At 43.3% G+C, this 19,949-nt stretch overlaps 1 protein-coding gene and 1 pseudogene across 1 annotated transcript; one reads left to right on the top strand and one right to left on the bottom strand.

Moving 5' to 3' along the window:
• The first annotated feature begins 2,345 nt into the window (after positions 1-2,345).
• On the top strand, positions 2,346-3,289 carry LOC119367874 (23.2 kDa heat shock protein-like). Its single transcript, XM_037633262.1, has one exon. It carries the CDS (start codon positions 2,472-2,474, stop codon positions 3,129-3,131), a length of 660 nt encoding a protein of 219 aa, XP_037489159.1. The 5' UTR covers positions 2,346-2,471; the 3' UTR covers positions 3,132-3,289.
• Positions 3,290-3,597: 308 nt separating this feature from the next.
• On the bottom strand, positions 3,598-18,977 carry LOC119367875 (annotated as a pseudogene).
• Between the last annotated feature and the right edge of the window lie 972 nt (positions 18,978-19,949).

A 19,949-nucleotide genomic window follows, 5' to 3' on the forward strand; every position in this document is an offset into this window, starting at 1 on the left:
TGTGATCTATTGACTCGAAAGAGCATGCAACTTGACTCCACTACATGTGTCTTATGCAATGCTGAAGATATGGAAGACATGACTCACCTCCTTTTCACTGGCCCTTTAAGTCAAGGTTTTTGGTGGACTATTGGTTTTGAATGGAATTCTGACCTGGACATCCACAATATGGTCATGGATGCTAAACACAGATACAAAATTAGACATTTCATGGAAATTATGATATTGGGCTGCTGGAGCATTTAGAATCAAAGAAATGGGATGATATTTGAGGGGATACCTTGCTCAATAAATGAATGCAAATATGATTTTATCAGATCTTTCAAGATCACCATGATGAGAGCTAAACCATCTCTGAAGGATGGCATGTCATCTTGAATTGACAACATTTAGATCTATATTTTAGTTATTATTTCTTTCCCTTTTCCATTAAAATTTGTAATTCATTATTTCTCTGGTTGTCTCCCCAACAACCATTGTAAAGACCATTTATTTTGTCACTTTTTTATATTAATGAAAAATGACACACAGTAGGGTTTTTGCCCTGCTGTTCTATGGTAATAAATAAATAAAAATAAAAAGGAAAAATAAGAAAAAAAGGGAAGAAATAAACAATGAAGAGAAAAGAAACAAAAATGAAAACAAAAACAAAATAAAAACAAAAAAGGAAAAAAATAAAGTGGTTCAGCAAAGGTTCTAGAACCTTCCCCAAACAGTTTTTAAGGGATACCTTTCCAAGAAGGTTTTTTCTTTTTGAGAAATTATTCCCCAAATAGGTAGGGGAAGAAACCTGGAATGGGCCGTCCAAACAGAAGACCAGACGAGCGAGCGGGTACACGCTAGGTGGCTATTCAGCAACCTACGAGTCAAATAGGACTGGCCTGCTCTTGTTTTTTGACAGTGGACTGATCTGCTCTTACTTTTAAGCCCAGACTCTCTAAAGAAAAACCTATAAGCCCCGACTCCTTCCATGCTAGGGGAATTTTAGAACTTTCCCAAATCTGGTAGGGGAAGAAATCCAAAATCATTAATTAATGAGCACTCTTTGCAAAGGTAACTCCCACCTTCTCATGTTGCAATAAGTGGCACACTTGCACCACTTGTTGCAACATGATAGTTTTTTTTTCATAGATCCGTTTATTCAAAACATTTTATCTCTTAAACCGCGCGTTAAAATCTCGAATCGTTTTCACCATTAGATTTTTTGCATCGAGATCTTCAAAATAAGACCCCATATTGATATGATTTTAATGAACTTTTTTTCACGAAAAAGCAGACAAAAAAGCCGAACCAAAAAACCAAACCGGAAGCATGTTTTTTTTCCGAAAGACGAACGACTATGCCTCTCGCCGAAGCAAATTCGTGCCTCCACGAGAAGTAAACCCGTGTCTCCTGCGGAAGTAAAAAAAAGGAAAACACATATTTTTTGTTTTTCGAGAAGCACAACCGTGTCTCTCGTAAAAGCAAATCCGTGTCTCCACGAGAAGTAAAACCATGCCTCTGGTGGAAGAAAAAAAAGAAAAGATATTTTTTTCTGTTTCCGAGAGCATGACCATGGCTCTTGCGAAAAAAACACCTTTTTTTTCATTTTCGAGGGGCACGGCCCGGAAGGCAAATCCATGCCTCTCGCGGAAGGAGAAAAGAAAAAGAAAACACATTTTTCATTTCGAAGACGCACCTCTCGCGGAAACAAATTCGTGCCTCTCGCGCAAGTAAAAAAAGAACGCGTTTTTCCGTTTCGGAGTGGTACGGCTGTGCCTCTCCTGGAAGAAAAAAAATAGAACACGTGTTTTCACATAAATTTCTCCGTTTTCGTATTTTTTATCGAAAAGCTAAAAAAGACCAGTGAAAATCGAAAAGCCAAAAAACCGAAAAAAAATTATATAGAAAACCAAAAACACGTGAGGAAAATAATAATAAAATTTTATGAAGGAAGCGTTCAGAGCACGACACGTGATGGCAGTCCAGCTCAGGTGACCCTTGCGGGGTTCCCGAAGGAGTATTTCTACGTTAGTTGCTCCCGAAGATTTTCATCGACCTGGGCAGAATAGGACTGGTCTGCTCTTACATTTAAGCCCAGACTCTTAAAGAAAAACTATGTATAAGCCCAGACTTCCTATGCACTAGCAGGAACGTCGATTGGCCCACTGGGAGCGGACACTTCGGGAACTCTCTCCCGCCATCGCCAACCTCTGAACACGCTCGAAACCTCTCGACCGCCCCTTGTCTGACGAACCTTCTCGCTCGCTCGCCACCTCTCCACCTTCCACCGCTTCCCACCTCTCCCAGCCCTTATAAATGGAAGACACCTTCGCCGTCCGTCGTCACCAAGTTAGCCGCTCGCATTGTCACGTTCCACAAGGCAACAGATCACGACCCACGAGATCGAAGAATACACGCCGACACAGAGCGCTTGCGCACACGCGATCAGCGTAGCATCCCAGGGAAGTGCGTCCTCGAGTTCGGTAGCAATGTCGACTCGATGCTTCTTGGCCCTTTGCTGCATTGCCGTGGCGGCAATGTCGCTCGCCGTGGCGCCGGCGGACGGCGCGATCCTCCCATGGTTCGGGAGCGGCGGCGGCAGTCGCGGCGCGCGCGATGACGCGGTGGCATCGCCGATCCAGGACGTGGCCCTGCTCGCCGACCCGTTCCGGATCCTGGAGCACGTCCCCTTCGGCTTCGACCGCGACGACGTGGCCATGGTGTCCATGGCCCGCGTGGACTGGCGCGAGACCTCCGACTCCCACGAGATCGTCGTCGACGTGCCAGGGATGAGGAAGGAGGACCTGAAGGTGGAGATCGAGGAGAACCGGGTGCTGCGGATCAGCGGCGAGCGGCGGCGGGAGGTGGAAGAACGGAAGGGGGACCACTGGCACCGCGAGGAGCGCTCCTACGGCAGGTTCTGGCGCCAGATGCGCCTCCCCGACAACGCGGACCTCGATTCCATCGCGGCGAGCCTTGACGCCGGTGTCCTCACCGTGCGCTTCCGGAAGCTGGCGCCCGAACAGATCAAGGGCCCGCGCGTAGTTGGCATCGCCGGGGGCGACGACGGCGCCGCTGCCAAGAAGACCATCGGCGACGCCGGTGCCGGTGGAGGTGAAGAGCGCCAGGCCAAGAAAGTTGAGCTCTGAAATTCTGAACTTTGCACTCAGTACGCTTGTCAGTTCCTCTTCTCAGTACAGTGTGTAGAAAAATGTGATGTACTGCTATTTTGAACGTAAGCGACACTGAGTAGTCGATTCACTCTCGCATGTAAGAGAAGTTCACTGAGGAAATAAAAAACCACCGATCACTTTGTTTTGCCCGTGTTGAGAACATTCACACTTTATTGATTGATTTTTCTCTCATCAATACATGTTCAGAGACTGAATCTACTGAGACGTACTCCCTTTATATCAAAATATAAGACTTTCTTTGGCACTATGGCAGTGTCAAAAGAACGTCTTATATTTTGATACGGAGGGAGCATGAATCATCCAGATCTCTACATAGACATTGTCTGGATAGAGTGGCAGACTAATAGTGAGGTTTGTTTCCGCAAGCACAAATTTATTTCTTCACCAACAAGAACATAAACAGGAAAGAAGGTGGTTCATCCTAGATGACATCTTGGAATATGACCTTTGCGATGTGGCCATCAACTGTTCCAGGTGAGCAATGAGCCGAGTAGTAGAAGCTTTTCACAACGTGGAGAAAAGTCTGCCTGGTTTCTTAGTTGATGCCATGGCCACCCTGATGAACACGCCAAAATAGCTCTTGCATCTCCAAATCCACTTGCCGGTCCAAGTCCACTGTACCCACACTTCCTCCATTCTGTTCTCAGCATTGAACATTTCTTTGGTTATAGTTTGACAGGTCCCACACAAGTTCTGTTCTCAGCTGCGTTTGGGGGGACGCCGGGGCAGGAGGCCCTGTCTCCTCCCTCTACGCCGATGGTCAGGAGGACCACCTCGCCGATGGCTACGCCGTCTGAGCTGGCGGCTGTGGCGGGAGGAGGGCGTGGGCAGGAGGCCCCTGTCATCCACTCTTCCCCACTACCTGGTGTGGGGCACCCGTCTAAGGAGATCGAGAGCCCGCGGACGCCTTCTCTGGTAACTTTGGCACCACCTTTCAGGGTTTCGGTGCCAGGTTATACTAGGGAGGAGGTTATCGCGTTTGGTGGGATCCCAGACCCTATCTCCGAGGGGAGACGGATGAGTGCTCGCATCCTCGACATACCTGAGGTGGACGATATGCAGCAGCGGTGCGCTATGAGGGCGGCCAAGCTTCAGGAGGCTGCTTTATTTTCTGGTATGTCCGTCAACTTATCTAATTCCCTATTGCATTTTTCTAATGAGGACATTATAAATAATGCAAACCAATTAGGAGTTTCACTAGGTGCTACGGATAGTGAGACTACCAATTTGGTGAATGATATTTTAGATTTGGAGGCGGAACATGCTTTAGAGACTATTCGCAATCTTGCAGCAGTTAAACCAATGAATGATGATGAGATCGATGCGTTAGGGGTTAGAGTGCTTGATAGTCTGTGTGCGGATCTAGCACCCCCCAATCATGACGCTGAGGAAGATGATGTACCCCTAGAGAATGATGCTAGTAATATTTGTGAACCCAGTCATGAGGACCGGGTGACTGAACTTAGTAAACCTAAGCGTAAGTGGAAACGGAAGATCTATCCCGATTCCGCAGTTCGTAGGAGTGCTAGGATTCGAACCACCAAAAAATTCCATGATGAACTATGAGAGGAATTTTTTGGAATAGCAGAGGTCTGAAGGACTTGGCTAAAAGAAGATTCCTGGCTGAGACAGCTTTAGAGCAGAAGCTAGATTTTGTTGCTCTATCAGAGACGGGTAGAGATAACTTTGCACCGCAGTTTCTCTCCTCTCTGGTCGGTGGTATTGATTTCGATTGGCATTGCCTCTCTCCGCGAGGAAGATCGGGTGGTATCTTACTAGGTGTGAGATGCGATTCGCTTCAAGTCTGTAGTGTAGTGATGGGCGACTTCGCGGTAAAGTTTCGAGTTAGGTCTAGGATTGATGGCTTTAACTGGGCTTTGGTGGCGGTATATGGTGCCGCGCAGCCAGAGTTTAAAGCGGAGTTTCTCGCGGACCTTGTTTGAATCTGTGGGTCAGAGCAGCTGCCAATCTTAGTTGGAGGTGATTTCAATATCATTAGGAGGAGAGAGGAGAAGAACAATGATAACTTTGATGGCAGATGGTCCTTCATGTTCAACACCATTATCGAAAGCTTGGATCTGAGAGAGATAGAGCTCTCTGGTCGAAAGTTTACATGGGCTAACGCTCTGCCAAACCCAACCTACGAAAAACTTGATCGAGTTCTTGCGAGCGTGGAGTGGGAACAAAAATTCCCGCTGGTTACGGTGCAAGCTCTTTCGAGGGGAATATCTGATCATACCCCATTGTTCGTGGACTCAGGGGAGCCGAACCACGTGGGTAACAAGAACACCTTCTCCTTCGAGACGTCATGGTTTGAACGTGAGGGGTTCTTAGATTTGATTGCCAGGGAATGGGTTAAAGATGTACGAGGAAAAACTGCTATTGAGCGGTGGCAGAATAAGATTAGGAACTTGAGAAGCTTCTTACGGGGTTGGGCTAAGCACCTTAGCGGTGTGTATAAGATTGAAAATGATAGACTCCTGACTCTTATACAGGACCTGGACATTCAGGCCGAATCCAATATTTTGTCACCAGCAGAGCTTCAGGTTAAAAATGAGGCGGAGGAGAGGTTAAAAGAACTACTCCGCGAAGAAGAACTGAAGTGGGCTTTGCGTGCTAAAGTACGCAAAGTGGTCCAGGGGGACGCGAATACTCAGTTCTTCCATTTGATAGCTAATGGCAAACACAGAAAGAAGCGAATCTTTCAGCTTGAGCAGGACGAGGGTACTATTTTAGGTCAGGATAACCTAAAAACATACATTACCGACTATTATAAGCAGTTATTTGGACCTCCAGAGGATAATACTGTGTCCCTTGATGAGTCCAGAACTAAGGATGTACCTCAGCTATCGGCTGCTGATAATGAGATTCTGGTTGCCCCGTTCTCGGAGAAGGAGGTTTTTGATGCTATTGCACAGATGAAGAATAATAAGGCTCCCGGACCGGATGGTTTCCCGGCTGAGTTCTATAAGAAGTGCTGACACATTATTAAGGGGGATTTACTACCTATGTTCCACGATCTGTTCTCTGGACAGCTTCAATTATTCCACTTGAATTTTGGGACTATCACACTACTTCCTAAGAAGACAGATGCTGTGAAAATTGAGCAATTCAGGCCGATCTGTCTCCTTAATGTTAGTTTCAAAATTTTCACCAAGGTCGGGACTAACAGACTCACACAGATTGCACATTCTGTAATGCAACAGTCCCAAACCGCTTTCATGCCGGACAGAAATATCCTTGAAGGGGTGGTAGTCCTGCATGAAACGCTCCATGAAATCCAGTCTAAAAAATTAGATGGAGTGATTTTTAAGGTGGATTTTGAGAAAGTGTATGATAAGGTCAAATGGTCATTTCTTCAACAGTCTTTGCGTATGAAAGGTTTTGATGAAGCCTGGTGCCGACAGGTTGAATCATTTATGCAAAAAGGTAGTGTGGGAATTAGAGTTAATGATGACATAGGCCACTACTTTCAGACACATAAAGGCCTAAGACAAGGAGATCTGATGTCCCCTATCTTGTTTAACATTGTGGTGGATATGTTGGCAGTTTTGATAGGAAGGGCTAAGGAAAATGGTCAAGTAGGTGGATTGGTGCCTCATCTTATTGTTGGAGGTGTCTCTATCCTACAGTACGCTGATGATACAATCATCTTTATGGAGCATGATTTGGCTAAGGTGAGAAATATGAAGCTGGTGTTATGCCTATTCGAACAATTGACCGGGCTAAAGATCAACTTTCATAAGAGCGAGCTGTTCTGTTTTGGTAGGGCCAAAGATGAACAGGATGCTTATAGGCAATTGTTTGGATGTGAGTTGAGAGAGCTACTATTCTCATACTTGGAGATTCCTATCCACCATCGTAGGCTGACAAACAGAGAATGAAAGTGCATCGAGGACCGATTTGAGAAGAAAATGAGCTGCTGGAAGGGCAAGCTCATGTCATATGGAGGCCGATTAATCCTAATTAATTCGGTGCTCACGAGTATGCCGATGTTTCTTCTATCGTTCTTTGAGGTACCAGTTGGTGTTAGGAAGAGACTGGACTTCTATAGATCGCGGTTCTTTTGGCAGGGTGATGAGCTTAAAAGAAAATATCGGCTTGCTAAGTGGGATGTCATCTGTAGACCGAAAGACCAAGGGGGTCTAGGTATTGAGAATCTCGAAATTAAGAATAAATGCCTTCTTAGCAAGTGGCTGTGGAAGCTCTCTTCGGAGAATGATGCTATGTGGGCTCGAATCCTTCGTGACAAGTACCTTCAGTCAAAAACTTTGTCACAGGTCACAGTACGGCCGACCGACTCGCCCTTCTGGAAGGGTCTCATGAAGGTCAAGCAGGCATTGTTTAATAGGACAAAGTTTGTTATTGGAAACGGCACGAGTACACGTTTCTGGGAGGATACTTGGCTCGGTGACACACCCTTAGCCATCCAATACCCTTCTTTGTACCGCATTGTTCAACGCCGTGAGGTGGTTGTTGCATCGGTCTTTCAATCTACCCCCCTTAATATCCAGTTCAGACGAGTGCTAGCGGGCAATCGTTGGGAAGAATGGCTCCGTCTAGTTAGGAGACTGATGAAAGTCCAGCTTTCTCAACAACCCGATGAATTACGCTGGAAGTTGACTAAGTCTGGAGCATTCACGGTTAAATCAATGTATATTGATGTTATTAATTCGAACTCCATTCCTACGTCCAAACATGTTTGGGATGTCAAAGTTCCTTTGAAAATAAAAGTGTTTATGTGGTTCGTCCATAAACAAGTAATTTTAACTAAGGATAACTTAATAAAGCGTAATTGGACAGGACCTACTAGGTGTAGTTTCTGCGATCGGGATGAGACTATTAAACACCTCTTTTTTGATTGCCCGCTGGCCAAGGTACTTTGGCAGACGGTCCACATTGCTTTTAATATCAAACCCCCGAATTCTGTTAATGCGTTATTTGGGACATGGCTTAATGGGATTGAGCCTAACTTAGCGAGACATATTCGGGTTGGAGTTTGTGCTTTGCTGTGGACTATCTGGAATTGCAGAAACGATTTGGTCTTTAACAGAATATCATGTATACATTTTTTGCAGGTCTTATTCCGGACTACGGCACTGATCCGTTCGTGGTCGCTACTCACCCAGACGGAGACCAGGGGGCATTTGGTTACTGGGTCTTTCCGCTGGGAGATGGTAGCTCGGGATATCTTCAACCGGTTTGGATGGCGGTCATGTAATAGGATAGGCATTTAGTATCCCTATCTAGTTCAGCCAGCCGGTTGTGGCATCTTGATTTGGCTAGTTGATGTTTCTAGCCTTTTTTGGCTCTGTGTGAGCTTTTTGTGCTTTTCTATGACTTGTGAAGACCTTTGGAACCATTTGGCACTTCTTTATTTTGATAATAAGATGGCCGTATGCATCGTTCTGATGCAGAGGCCGAGGAATCTCCTTTTTCGAAAAAAAATGTACACATACGTACCTGAGCATGAACTTTTGCGGCAAGCTTGCGGCAGATGGAAGAGGGGAGCTGCTCGAGCTGGGAGTACTCCCAAAGGTTCAGTTTCTCCTCGGCGGAAACATGCCTTCCCGAGCAGATCTCGATTGTGCGAACCAGCAGCAGTGCTGTATCCCCGTCAATGGATCTATGGTTCCCATTTGCAGTCCATGCCATGAGCCACTGCTTCCACTGTAGTTACCAAAGAAAAAAAAGAAGCTCGGCTGCATCATATCCGGTGAAGACTCAGCATCATAATACCAGCAGTATATATATCTAAGCGTAGGGTTTGACGAATTTTACAGCTTCACAAAGGCTGCCGGAAGCGTCGTCAAAGGAAACAAGGTCGATAAGCTCTTCAAGGTTCTCCGTTGAATCCTTTGGTCCCCTGCAACTGCAATGCGTGCACACAGGTAGGCACATGTTACATTTTGTCTTTTTTGAAAAAAAAAGAGGAAGATCCTCGGGGGCCTCTTAATCGAGTGATGTATTATTAATTATTAATAATACGAATAAATTAGCTTATAAAGAGGAAAAAAAAGAAAAAAAAAACTTGAGGCCATCCACGTAGAACACCTCGCGATTGTGGCATCCCCAACTCGTACCGCCAAATATAAACATATATCCCGTGAAACAAAATTCCGGAGAAGGAAAACTGCCAAGCTGCATATCCTGTGTGTTTGAAGTGAGAGGTCACCGCCTCGGCAAGCACCGCCGTGCGAGCCCATGCTGGACGCTCTGATGCTCGGCTTGGTTCGAAGATGTTTGCTGCGGCTAAGAAGTAGGTCGTCAGCGCGCTCTTTGGAGTCCCACCATACCTCTGCAGGCGGTTCCTGAAATACCACCTGCGCATACATATACAGGCAAGCACTCTTGGAATAAGAATAGTTGTCATATATGAACATATGTGCTAGCTAATTAGTTGAACTTGAGGATAGAGGTGGCAAAAGTGCCCGTGACTAACTTTCTGAGGCCATTCCACTCAAGTCGGGAGAGCCTTTGGTATTGTCTGAAATCAGCTTTTGCCATTTGAAGGTACAGGTCATTGCTCACAAGATCCATTCTGAAAAATTGAAGTGTCAGAACCAAGGGTGTGACCAATATTTGGCCACCAGAAATTTCTATTAACAATCGCTCTAGTATCACAAGTTAGCTGGATACTATTACCTCCGTCCCAAAATGGGTAGATACATCCGTATCTAGAGACAAGCATTTTGAGACAGAGAGAGTACATATATAGGATGGTAATTACCTGTAGAGGACCTTGGCGATCCAAACATCGGTGCTGCCTCCATACTGATCAAGATACATCCTTGTTTCAATTCGGGGCAAACTTGCTTTCCAGGGGAAGTTCAATGTGTAGTCGACCTGTTTTTACAAGTAGTACAAAGCACCATAGAATTGCATATTACTCTGTTGTTTTCTGAAGCTCTGAACAGCAGAAAAAAAATTCTATGGTATTTTCATAATAAGTATGGTAGAAAATATGGGGTCGGGGGGGGGGGGTGATAAATAATAAGAAACTTAACTAATTAAAAAAAGGGTCAACCAATACCAGCTCTAGGCAGTGTAATTATACTTCTTTCTAATTATGTGACTGAGAATGCTCAAATCTTCCTTGAAAGAAACAAAGTTTGGATTTTTATTTCTGGAGATTTTTTCATTTATTTGCAACCATGGCAAAAAACATTGACAAAAAGGCAGGGCCACTGCTTCTAATATCCATGGCAATGGCTTGGGCAATTTTTGTTGTCAATGATCTAGCTGAATTGTTCACAAATAACTTGAGTTTGTTGGCACATACCTCGCCTGGCAGGTCCTTGGTGATGATCCACTTGTCATTCAACTTGTTGGAGGCATGTCTCTGTTTGAGAAATGCTCGACAATAGCACCCAGCCCGTGCCAAAACGTCGTCATCACCGGGGAACATGAGCTGAGAAGCACGGTATGTGTTGTACATTGGGGTGACAGATGCGTGGTTGGTCTCCATCTCCATGGAGAGGCAGAAGAACTTGTCGTCCTTCTCGAAGTGCTTAAACACGGCTGCATTATTGTAGATGCACATTAGTCAAAGTAGATCCAACATAACATAGTTGCGTGCTAAAGCACCATTTAGATGGAGTATTTACATGGAGTGACGTCGTAGCCATGCAGACGGAGCAGACGGAAACCCATGGCCGTGTCATCAATATCCGTGATTGAGCAGTGCACGGTATGAGCTAGTCCCTTCTGGGTCCAGCGGCTGTTCAAAGTGTATACATATAGCTCCTCAAACTAGCATCCATGCCTTTCAAATTATTTGAATTTCTATTTTTTAAGTTGAACATAAGCATAATTAACGCCTGATTAGGTGGGATGTGATAAGTCGTCCTAAGGAGCAAGGAGGTCTAGGGTGGAGCATATAGAGATTAAAAATAAGTCTCTTAAGAAAATGTCTATATAAGATAATCCCTCCGTTCACTATTATACGATGGTTTATCTTTTTTCTAAGGGAAAAGTATATTTTTGGTCCCTCAAGTTCCCCAAAACCATATGCTTGGTCCCTCAAGATTTTTCGATAGACATTTGGTCCTTCAAGTCTCAAAACCGTATAAGTTTGGTACAAAACCAGATTTTGAGCACGTTGACAGGATTTGACCGATGAACAGTAACTTCAAAAAAAAAACTGAAATTGAGTGACAACCAAGATGCTTGGGTGCTTTAGGTGCGTATAAATTTTTGTGGTCAAATAACTCCTGAGGACCTCTAGCAAGAAAACGCAATTTTTTGCTGTTTTGAGCCATAATTTTATTTTTTTTGCCATGGGCTCCTCTAATGCCGAAACACCACACAAATAGTTCACGCACCTAGCACACCCAACCTTCTTGGTTGCCACAAAATTTCTGTTTTTTTATTCTTTTGCAATTTTTTTAATTTACTGTTCATTGGTCAAACCGGGTCAACATGGTCAAAATCTGGTTTTGGACGAAACTTATCTGGTTTTGAGACTTGAAGGACCAAATGTCTGCCAAAAAACCTTGGGGGACGAAATATATGCTTTTGGGGAACTTGAGGGACCAAAACATATCTTGTTCACTCGTTTTGAGAAGAGGAATGTAGTTTTAGTGTGTAGGTAAACCTTGAGGGACCAAATGTCTACCAAAAACCTTGGATGTAAGTAAACACATTTTAGTGTGTTTGTTCACTCGTTTTAGTCCGTATGTAGCTCATATTAAAATATCTAAAACATCTTATAATGGTGAATAGAGAGAATACCTACTAAGAATAGAGTTTGATAGGAATTGCTTAGGAATAAATACCTATAATGCTCTGTTTGGATGTTGATATTCAAGGCCTTGGAATTGAATTGGCCCCAATATCAAATCCTCCCGACTTTGATATTGACATTGCACACGAATTCTGGTGTTTGGATGTTCACAGAATTGACATCTGGGATTTGCATGAGAGGGCCAATTGGAAAGCATGTTTGGATGGCCAATGTGTACATTGGAATTGGTTATTGTCATAGGATGCACATTGTACTTCTATGTAATTTTTTAGTTAAATTCTATGCATCATGTGAATATATTTTTTAATGTTTAAATTTAAAGAATACAACCACAACACTTGCAAAAAAAGCGTTACTTGCACAAAAAAGGGCATCACTACTTATACAACAACAACTTTTTCTTCCACAGCCAAATACAGTACAACTATCCCGAGCTACTCTTTGTGAGATAAGGTATGCCATCCAGACAACTACACAATAATTAAGTAATTATGCATCAATTTGTACAACATATATCAATCAATCAAGATAATGTATGTTCAGTCAAGCATCAGAAGGACTGGAAGCAAAATTTGTATCAACATCACACGTTTATAACAGACCAATATCACACACAAACCACGTCAAGTACTTTGGATCTGCCTGCTGGGGAACAAAGCTCAAATCGATTGACCTGCAGAAGACTGTTGTTTTTCAGAACATTAGCACATAGTGTGGGGGTTTGAAGGGATCAGGGGATTGGGTTTTCTGCCTAGGAAAGGGAGGGGGCTAGTGGGACGGACGCACGGGGAGGGACGGGAGCCATCTGCCATGGGGGCATGCGCGCGGTGGTGGGTCAGGCCAACAACGGCCAGTGGGACGGACGCTCGGGGAGGGAGGACGGGCTCGCAAGGAGGGAGGCAGGCGCGCGGAGAGAGAGGTAGGCACATAGGGGAGGAGAGGATCCGCCGGAGAGATGGGAGAAGGAGGGGGTGGAGAGGGGCTGACCAGCACCGCCGGGACCTCCCGCGTCGTGCTTCCGTTCGTCTTCTGTAGCACATGTCTGGCCTATATCTTTTCGCTTGAGAGCGGGCGAAGCGGTAAGTCGAACGAGCAATCCCGAATATCTCACGAAGTCGAGCTCTTGTGCTCTGAATTTAGGAACAGTCAGGCGGGCTGGGAGAGTGGGCTAGCGAATATCGCGGGCCAATTCAGCGAGTCAATTCTGTGACCATCTGAACAATGGCATTCGGGTTGCCCAATGCCAATATCAATTTTTAGGCCCCAATATCAACATCCAAACGAGGTGTAATCTAAAACTCTCGCTGAGGTTCAGGCCAAACCAACCGGTTCACCCTTCTCGAAAGGTATCATGGGAGTCAAGAATGAATTCTTTTGTAAATGGACATTTGTGGTAGGCAATGACCTAATTACTAGCTTCTGATAGGATGTATGGCTGGGTCATACGCCACTAGCTCTGCAATACCAGCGACTTTACCATGTTGCACAAGAGAAAGATGTCCCCATTGACTTGGTGATGGTACATGTCTAGTCGAACTTGGCTTTTCGGTGGCCACTGCTTGGTGACAAGTGGACATAAGGTTGATGATTCCAACCTTTAGGATGAGGCTGGTATTTTTTGTTGGAAGTTGACTATGCTCGGGATATTCGTAGACAAATACATGAACATAACCTCATTAATGAGGAACTATCTTTTCACCAGCAATATATTCAGAAAATGAACGTTTCTTCAAAAATTAAGATCTTCATGTGGTATTTAGATCGGAAGTCATCCTGACAAAAGATAATCCAATTTTTTTGGCAAGGTTGCACTAGGGTGTTGCTTCTATGGTGATGAGGAGTCAATTCAACTCCTATTGTTTCATTGTCCACAAGCCAAGCTACTATGGAGCTCCGTCCATATAGCTTTTAATCTACCTCCACCCATGAGTAGTATGAATATGTTTGAAAACTGTTAGTCCGGGTACATCCCAAGTTGAAGTCTCAGATCCGTGTGAGAATTTGTGTTTTACTTCTGGCCATTGGTAACACTCATAATGATTATAATTTTATCTGAATGAAAGTTCCAATTTTTTGTACGTTATCTTCAAGGACATCAGCTACATCCATATCTAGTCCTTACTTCACAAGGAGGGGGAGCGGCGCCCAAAGTCTTTTGGTGCAACTAATGTGAGGTGGTCACTCTGGATTTATTCAACCGATTTGGTTGGTAGCTGATGAGTGATGTTTTTACACTCATTTACCCTTAGTTTAAACCGAGATATTTGCTCCAATATTGCTACTAATGACTAATGAATCCAAAGGATTCCAAAAAATCCTCTCTTTGATGTGTTTCCACAGGAAATGTGCTAAAAAGGAAGAAATCACGTGTGAACATGGAAGAAATGGAAATGAAGAAAGAAGGAATCACCAAAAGGCGCACTAGAAGAAACAGCAGAAAAGACGACGTTTCATACGACCGTGAGCAGCGGTCATATGACGTGGATTCCGATGCAGCTCGTCGACCTGAACAACTATTATAAAGGGGACCCCATAAAATGTCAATAGGAGAGCGTCGAACGAAGTCAGAACATAACCATCGTCATCCCCTCACATCAATCCTAGCCGCCGCCATTTCCATCTCCATAGCCGCCATCACCACCATAGTCCAACTCCCTCTAGTTCATACTTGTAATCATGCATCACACAAGACAGCCATTGTAAGACATATTGAAATCAATCAATCCTTAAGATGTGTTCTTCAATGTCTTCTTCTTGCGATATGATCTTCATGTTTGAGTAGTTCGGTAAGGTATGGTTGAGGCATAGGCCTTGCAACCCTCTATATTTGTTTTGGGGATCAATGGAAGGGTTTTGAATTAACATCCCGTTTGTGTGAAATAAAATTGTTCTATAGATATCTCTTGTCATGTCTGCGATCTTCATCTCTGTAGGTACCCAGGATCATGGAGATCGAGCAATGGTAAGACTAAGTGCAGGGAGAACGTGAAGTCTTATTCTGAACACCAGTGATAGAAGGGATTACTATAGTAACACGGATCCAATCCTTGGGGATTCATGAGATGTGGTCATTAAACGCCCAAAGCTCTTGTTTGATTATTATTATCTTAATTATCGGGGCAACCCCGCGCGACGGATATGGCCTGCGGTAGGACAACTGATTCTTGATGCAGGCTCATGCCGGTCAAGATGTTATTTGGACACATCCCCCACTTCGGTTCGTAACAAGCACATTTCGATGGGTGACTTCTAGCGCATAAATTAAGATCATATAGTCGCAACACAAATGCATGGTTGTAAGCATTATGACCTCATATCCGTACCTCTTCTTATTATAAGTGTTTGAATCATCATTTGCTTGATTGATCCGGTTAAAAGTTGGAATTGATCCTTTAACGAAAGCTTGCTAGAGACCTTCGCTTCAAGGGGACCTTTCTCCCGTGGGTTCGATAACACAGGGTCACCTCTGGAGAAATAGGTGTGGGATACTTTTTTGCTCCTTTACGGGGTCACTAAAAGGAGGTATCAGTAGCCTACATGTAGGATTTATGATGCATGCGACTCATTTTCCTACTTTGTTTGTTTTTCCCTCCAGGAAACCATTTGTGGCTATTTTGTAGATGAACTATTTTTGTAAAGGGATATGTTGAACTTTGAGACTTGGAATAAAAGGTTGCATGCATGACTCGATGCAGAGGTAAGGGTGTTGTTTCCTTTTTATTTTGTTATAAGTTTGACTCATTCAATAGAAAATTATACTATATTGGAAACGTCAAAGACATAGAGTATACAATACTTTATGGTGAGTCTAATGAAACTAGGATGGTGACGATGCACTACACCATGGGTGGCCTGCTTACCATTCTGGTAGGGTGCTCCATGCAGATTAATTTGCTAAATTTTGAGGAAAATGAGCACACTAATTGGTTAGTTTTGCGAATTACGAAATTTGTTCCATCACTCGCCATTTGTCTTGGTTGGCGAGGTTTTTTAGTTAGCCTTTTTAAACAGAAAGGCAAGGAGCAGAAGACTTGTTGGGCGAAAATAGTATCACTAGATTTATTAATACACACATTAATGCTACAAGTTTTACAGGTTTGTACTAACATGTTGGTATCAATACATATGTCATGAGTGTGGGGCACTACTCCCCCGCTCAAATATATATGGTCTAATACATTTTTTGAGATTGCTTTTTTTTAACCGAGGCATAAGATTTTTGGACCACTGCTTTGAAATGTATGAGGCATATTTGACCACCGTTTCGAGCAATAATATATGACATGCATGTTACATGAAGTATACCATCAAATTCGTAAGTGAAAGGAGTTTCTAATGATATTTTTTTTATATCATGCATCTGTATGTGCTGTCAGTCTTCAGTATGCTACTTTGACTGCTATTTTCTTATGGATATGTTGGTAAATACTTCCTTCATAAATAAATGTAAAACATTTTAGATATTTCAATATGAATTACATATGGATTGAAATGAGTGAACAAATACACTAAAATGCATCTATATACATCTAAATCATAAAAGAGTTAAACTATCTTATATTTGTTTACGGAGGGAGTAGTAAACAAATTTATATTTTATATATAATTGATGCAGCCTCTATACAATGTAAGTAAGACTTTGTATAGAGGCTAATTTGGATCAGATGGAGTAACCAGTTTTATATAGGCCGGACTAGTTAGGTTCAAAAATCTTGATTGAATGTATTTTAGGACCCAGTTCATGTTACCTGTAAATAAAATCTAAGCATTGCTCAATTTCAGTTGTGAAGTGCATTGATATCCCCAGACACATCAGCCGATCGACCACCCATAGTTGCTCAAAATTATCCATAGAGTGGCAGCAGCGCACTGAAGAAAAGGAATTTATTTGAATGGCAATATCAGTATGGGCCAATGCAAGGGAAAAGTGTGCATTCATGCTGGTGGTGCAAGAAGTAGTGATTTTACCTCCCCCCTTGAACTTTCTAACGAGATGTTCCAGGAATGCAGGACATTCCTTGTCGCCGGTGTGACTGAGTGCAGCAGCTGTGGCAGCAGGCGAGGAATGAAAGGAGCTGTCCGGAAAACGCAACTTGAGTAGCTTTTCCCAGTCCAGTTGCAAGTCTACCATTCCTTCCACGCTGAAAAGTAGTGTCGTTGGTACGGCGTGTAGTACATCCAGAGGTATCCTATAATTTGAGTCAGATGATTGCTTAGTTACATACAAATGAAATCCAGGTTTATGTGTGTAGGTATGCATACTTAGAAAGCTTTAGATTCCTCTTGGTGTATATCTCTTCCAAAACAGGGTGATTATACGGAATATCCAAATCCAGGTCCCTGGCCTTCTCTAGGAGGGCTGGGAAGTTAATCTCGAAGCCGGATGGCATCCAGTCTTGTTCCTCTTCTACCAACCTGCTCATATTTTCTTGGATAAATGACACACCTACAACAGAAATGGTCATCTCTAAATTACACATTTGGTCTTTCCCTTTGAAAATGAAATGTTGAGGGTCTGATATATATGTTTCTTTAAGCGGGCAAACGCCCCTTTCCTTTACTTTTGTTTCCAGAAAAGGAGGATGACCCCAGTCTCTGCATCGAGCAATGCACACCCCTTTCTTTTAATAAGCATAACGAAAATACTCCAATAGTTTGACAGTCAAGAAAGGATAAAGGGGAGAGAGAGTTCAAACATTGTCAGAGAACCTGTACACGTCGCAATCTAAAAGTAAACTATGGGGTGAAAACCTGACAACACCTTCAAAATACAGACTATAATACAAGGAGTGTGGCTAGGTCCTATTCGACTAAGACTTGACCAAGTCTCAGTCAAGTGATATAACATGCAAAAAGAAAAAGAGAACGGAAAAGTAATTTTTGCATAGATCTTAATGTAAAATCTCACGAGTATAACAATGACTGAGATATAACAAAGACTTAGTCGACTAAGATTTACCAAGACGATATATATGTTCTTGAAGAAGAAGCCCTGTATCTAGTATGAGTTGTATCAGTGGCTCTCCTTTGGTAATTTGATGATACCACGGACAGGATTTGGTTAAGTTAGGCTTAGTTCTCAGTCTTTTTTCTCTCTCTTTTGCTTGTGTAAATATTTTTCCTTTATCTGATTAATGAAAAAAAACGTGTAGGTAAAAGGAGAAGTTTGATCAAAACGAACCTCTTTCACAGCTGTCGTTGTCAATGTTCCAAGACTTGACTTCCACCACACAAGCTAGGGTGCTGATCATCCGATCTTGGACCATAAAGAAAGCAGGATCACCCCACGAACCATCTGGTAGTTGATTTTGAACAATCCAGTCGATGCATGAGGGGAATTGCGGTCCATCTCCTCCGTCAAGGTTCTTAACAAGGGCGACCAACACCGTGTCATAGGCTGAAACATTCATTGATGTCTCATCATCGCCCAGTGACCCAGTGCCATTCTTATGTCATTGACCATATGTTGCATCTCGCTTGGTTCATCCTGTAGGAAGTTTTGTTCAGGGTTCGCTCAGTATGTATGTTTGTCAGCTTGTGTGTGATAGTATTAGTGATTATTCAGCTCAAAATGAGTTACTTCATATGTATATAAGCTCACCGTGTGTCGTATGGATTCACCACCTTTCCATTCATGCACTTCCGCCTCAGGATATGATGGAGATTTGCTACTTAGCACGAACCCTGAATATCAGGCATGACAAGTGGAAAAGAACATCCAGGTCATATGGAATATTAAGTTAAAATGATGAATATAAGCACATTATCACTATTAGATGTAGTACGCATGAAGAGATTTCCGGCCTAAATTTCTAGTTCAACATCACTCCAGAGTCCAAACCTTAGGGGGCTTGTCTGGTTTTAAAATCGAAGGATCAAATCCACACTAATTAACAACAAGTTAAGGAACTGAATATGTATTATTGTTTTGATAGATCATGATTACCACATCGTCGACGCTGAGGGTGTAGGTTCACGGAAAGTTGTTGCCATGGCTTGGCCGTCGGGTGGTTGAGCACCAGAACATATCGGACTGCAGCGGTAAACGTCGCCATATCCTTCGACTCTCCGGCCCCCGCCCCCTTTTAGGCAACCTTTCTGGATGTTGGCTTGTCGCTATCATTAAGGAATAGGAAGTCTTTGATAGCTCCATGGTACCGCTTGTTTCTAAATCGAGAGAGCTATCACGCATCCTCATCAAGCTTGTCAACCCCTAAATCGAGATAGCTATCATATATACTTTGTTTCGAGGTATCCCGTACAAGAATCTTACACAGGACTAACAGACAAATGCACTCATCACGTCAGAAACGATGCCCGTTTTCCATTAAATAAACGCATTGACCTTAGGGCATCTTTAACGATGATCACCGATGGGACGCCTTCAAAAGTGTCCACAGAGTGTTCGTACGTGTCTGCAGACATTCGGCCAGTCAACGTAATCCCTGGCCAACTCCAACTCAAGACTTTTGTTCGGATTTTGTGCATTTGAATAGGGCAATGGAGTGGCGTGTCTGGCCGTTTTTTTGGATGGGCTAGCCGGGCGCCCAACGAACGGACACATCTGATCCACCACGGTCGGCCGGAGTCCCATGTTTACATATTTTTTACCACCGAAAACACATTTCTTTTATTTCATGAACGATATTTTGATACATTGTAGTACATATTTCATCAATTATTCGCTAGGATTGCAAGACCAAAGAAAACAAGAGTCTTAATTACACATTTTAAAAGATATCAAACTTCCGTAACTGCTCTCACTAGTTTGGATCAATATCTTCTCTATATCTTCATTGTTGATCTGCGGGCTGCGGCTTCTCGAGCTTGCACATTTCTCTCTTCTTCGGGTCTAAAGAAGTAGACGTTGCTTCGCATCCAATATCATCAGTAACCTCTATTCTAGCAATGAGTGCACGAACATCTATCAAATTTAGTTCTATCAATAGATCGATGTATCCTTCCCAATATCAAAACTTGCATCCATTCTACACACAAATTTGACCAAACAATGAGCTATCGAAATT

Source organism: Triticum dicoccoides, chromosome 2B (genome assembly GCF_002162155.2).
Source record: "Triticum dicoccoides isolate Atlit2015 ecotype Zavitan chromosome 2B, WEW_v2.0, whole genome shotgun sequence".
NCBI classification, from domain to species: domain Eukaryota; kingdom Viridiplantae; phylum Streptophyta; class Magnoliopsida; order Poales; family Poaceae; genus Triticum; species Triticum dicoccoides.